Source organism: Monopterus albus, unplaced genomic scaffold, assembly GCF_001952655.1.
Source record: "Monopterus albus unplaced genomic scaffold, M_albus_1.0 scaffold176.1, whole genome shotgun sequence".
Taxonomy (NCBI): Eukaryota; Metazoa; Chordata; class Actinopteri; order Synbranchiformes; family Synbranchidae; genus Monopterus; species Monopterus albus.
Genome location: NW_018128056.1, coordinates 285,574 through 288,133, shown reverse-complemented (window position 1 = coordinate 288,133; position 2,560 = coordinate 285,574). Strand labels below are relative to the sequence as shown.

At 40.7% G+C, this 2,560-nt stretch overlaps 1 protein-coding gene across 1 annotated transcript in view; it reads left to right on the top strand.

Annotated features, from left to right (window-relative positions):
* The window catches only part of grin3ba (glutamate receptor, ionotropic, N-methyl-D-aspartate 3Ba), a gene marked incomplete at its 3' end in the record, with an annotated part of 64,328 nt that extends 61,770 nt beyond the window's left edge, over positions 1–2,558 (top strand). Inside the window, exons 10-11 of the mRNA XM_020616646.1 lie at positions 1,091–1,255; positions 2,535–2,558. Coding sequence (XP_020472302.1) covers positions 1,091–1,255; positions 2,535–2,558 — 189 coding nt within the window. The remainder of the gene's footprint in view (positions 1–1,090; positions 1,256–2,534) is intronic.
* Between the last annotated feature and the right edge of the window lie 2 nt (positions 2,559–2,560).

Here is a 2,560-nt window from a genome sequence, read left to right as displayed (position 1 = left end):
CGTGTACTGTGTATGTGAATTGTGTGTAAAACAAAGCCTTCTGCTGCTGTACTCCTGTAAATGATTCTCCTTCTGGGACTCGGCCAGGATCGCCTGTCAGCTAAGCACACATACACAAAGACATACAATTACATACGCTCAGACCTGTTTACTGACCCTAACCAGAGTTGCAGTACAAGCATGTGCTGTCTGGGTGTCAATACTTGTTTGTGTCTTGTGTGTGCTATAGAAGAGTACTCTGTTGTTTCACTTTTTGTAAGGAAATGTGAATCTCTAGACAGAGCCCCATGTCTGTATGATGTATGTCTGTTTGTGAACAGAGAAACTTTTGGATCCCACTCCAGAGTCGAGTCACATTATAGCAGCAGACACAATCACACAGTCATAGGTTCATCTGGTGAAATGAAAACCTTAACATCATCCTCAAGAAGTTATTACTGTTGAGTCCATTTGAAGCCTGGACGGTGGGCAACTCGCACACAGTGTAAAGGCTATCATGCCCTCTGGATTGGGAGCAAAAGGAGGTCAGTCTTGTCGCTGATGAATTTGTTGAGTCAGCATGGGGCTAATTGCCATCAGAGGCGGTGCAGAAACGAGCAGGATGAAGGAAACCTGATTAGAGAACATTGGAGTAGCTCTCAGCTGCCTCTTCTACTTCATCCAGGCTCATGAAAGCCTCATAAGAGACAGACATTATGTACGCGGGTGAACCAATTCGGAACAAACTGCTCTTCATTTAACCATGGTCTCTTTTTAAAATCTCCCTGCTAACTGCGGTTTCTTTCTATTACTTTCTGTTTTGCTTCTCTCCTCGGCTCTAAATGCCCGTTGTCTTCTCCACGGCTTTTTCTTCCTCAATAATGTCTTTCATGCTGTTTCTCTGTCGTCACTTTATTCCTATTCTTATGGGTTTTCACTGCCAAACTATACATACAACAGCAGCATCAGTTGCATATTCACAAAAAAAAAATGGCGCGAATGATAATTATGTAAATACAAATCATCAGTCTCTGTATTTTACTCTCTGTCAGCTTAAGTCTTTACTAATCTGTGTCACTCCCCCAACCTCTTTCTACCACCGCCTCCTCAGACTTTACAGATGGGGATCCAGCATTTTTCAGGCCTGTTTGTGCTGCTGTGTATAGGAGTGGGCGGAGCCTTGCTGACCTTGGCAGGTGAACACACCTTCTATCACCTGGTTATCCCTCGCCTCCGGCGCACGCACACGCTGCAGTACTGGCTCCACACCAGCCAGGTGAGTAAACATGTATCGTATGTGCATTGGCATGGATACATGCACATGCTCTCATAAAGGCTGTAATATTTAAGCACACACTCAGACTGACACACGTGAGCACAGTCGCACACACCAGCATACAGCTGCTGGTGAGTTGCCCTCACCCTCCTGGAGTTAATTCTTTTCATACAGGTAACCTGCGCCCTCTACTGTTGGAAATTCATAATAACAATGAAGACAGGACATTTTTATTATAATATATATTTAAATTAAATTGTTTAGATTTAAGTTGTGCTAAATGTCTTAATTAATGCTAATGCACTACTCTGTTCTTTAGCTAATGGGTGCTTTAATTGGGCTCTATAAATGAACATTTTAAATTAGTTAATTAAGCAAAAACTTCATTTAGAGTGATTTATTTATTTGTTCACGACCACATGTTATTGCTTTTTCTGTTCTGAGGGGGTTGATTACACAGATCATTAAAAGCACCTTTTTATTCACATTTCTGTCTTACAACTTTTATACTATGTGAAAAATAAGTTAGCAATATGCTTTATTTAACATGAACATTCTTTTGTAACGGCTTTAAATTACAAAAGGATGCAGTGTAGGACAACATACACCCAAGGAATCACAAATTGGGATTTTAAAGGTCATATTTTGTTTTTCATGAAAGGCTAGTCATTAGTAAATGAGGTGCCAGTGGCAATATTTTTGAGTGAATAATGGAACAAGCAGTGTGAATATTAAGACTGTTCGTATTTGTTTGCTGCATCCCTCTAAAAGGGCAACCACTCCTGGGCAGCCTCTAGCATTCATCACAAAACCAGCTCAGCTATCTGAGAGGATGACATCTGCTTTCGTCCCTCAAGATAATCCCTATCTAGAGTAAAAGTCCCCTTTCCCTCAGATATATGTACACCGGGAAAATTTGAATCAAAGTCAAACCGTATAACTTAATTCTTTTTTTTTTTTCTTTCAGTCTAACCAGAACGCTTGGGTATCTAAATCAAAAGCAGCTTAAGCAACTAATACCGTAACAGCTCTCGAAGTTTTAAGCAGCAGAGTGTCTGTCACTGCATTACAACTACTTCCTTACATTACTCATGGAGCGCACAGCAGGATTTGTGAGGAGTACAGTTGGTTTCACAAACGCTCTGGGTAGAGTACTGACTCTTAGACATTCAGATTCATCGTCTCTCCTGATATATTTCATAGATGATGACGTGATAACACATTTCACATTGCTAAGCAGTAGTTTTCTTATGTTTTTTGTTTTATTCTCTACTTGCAGAAAATTCACAGAGCCCTCCACACCAC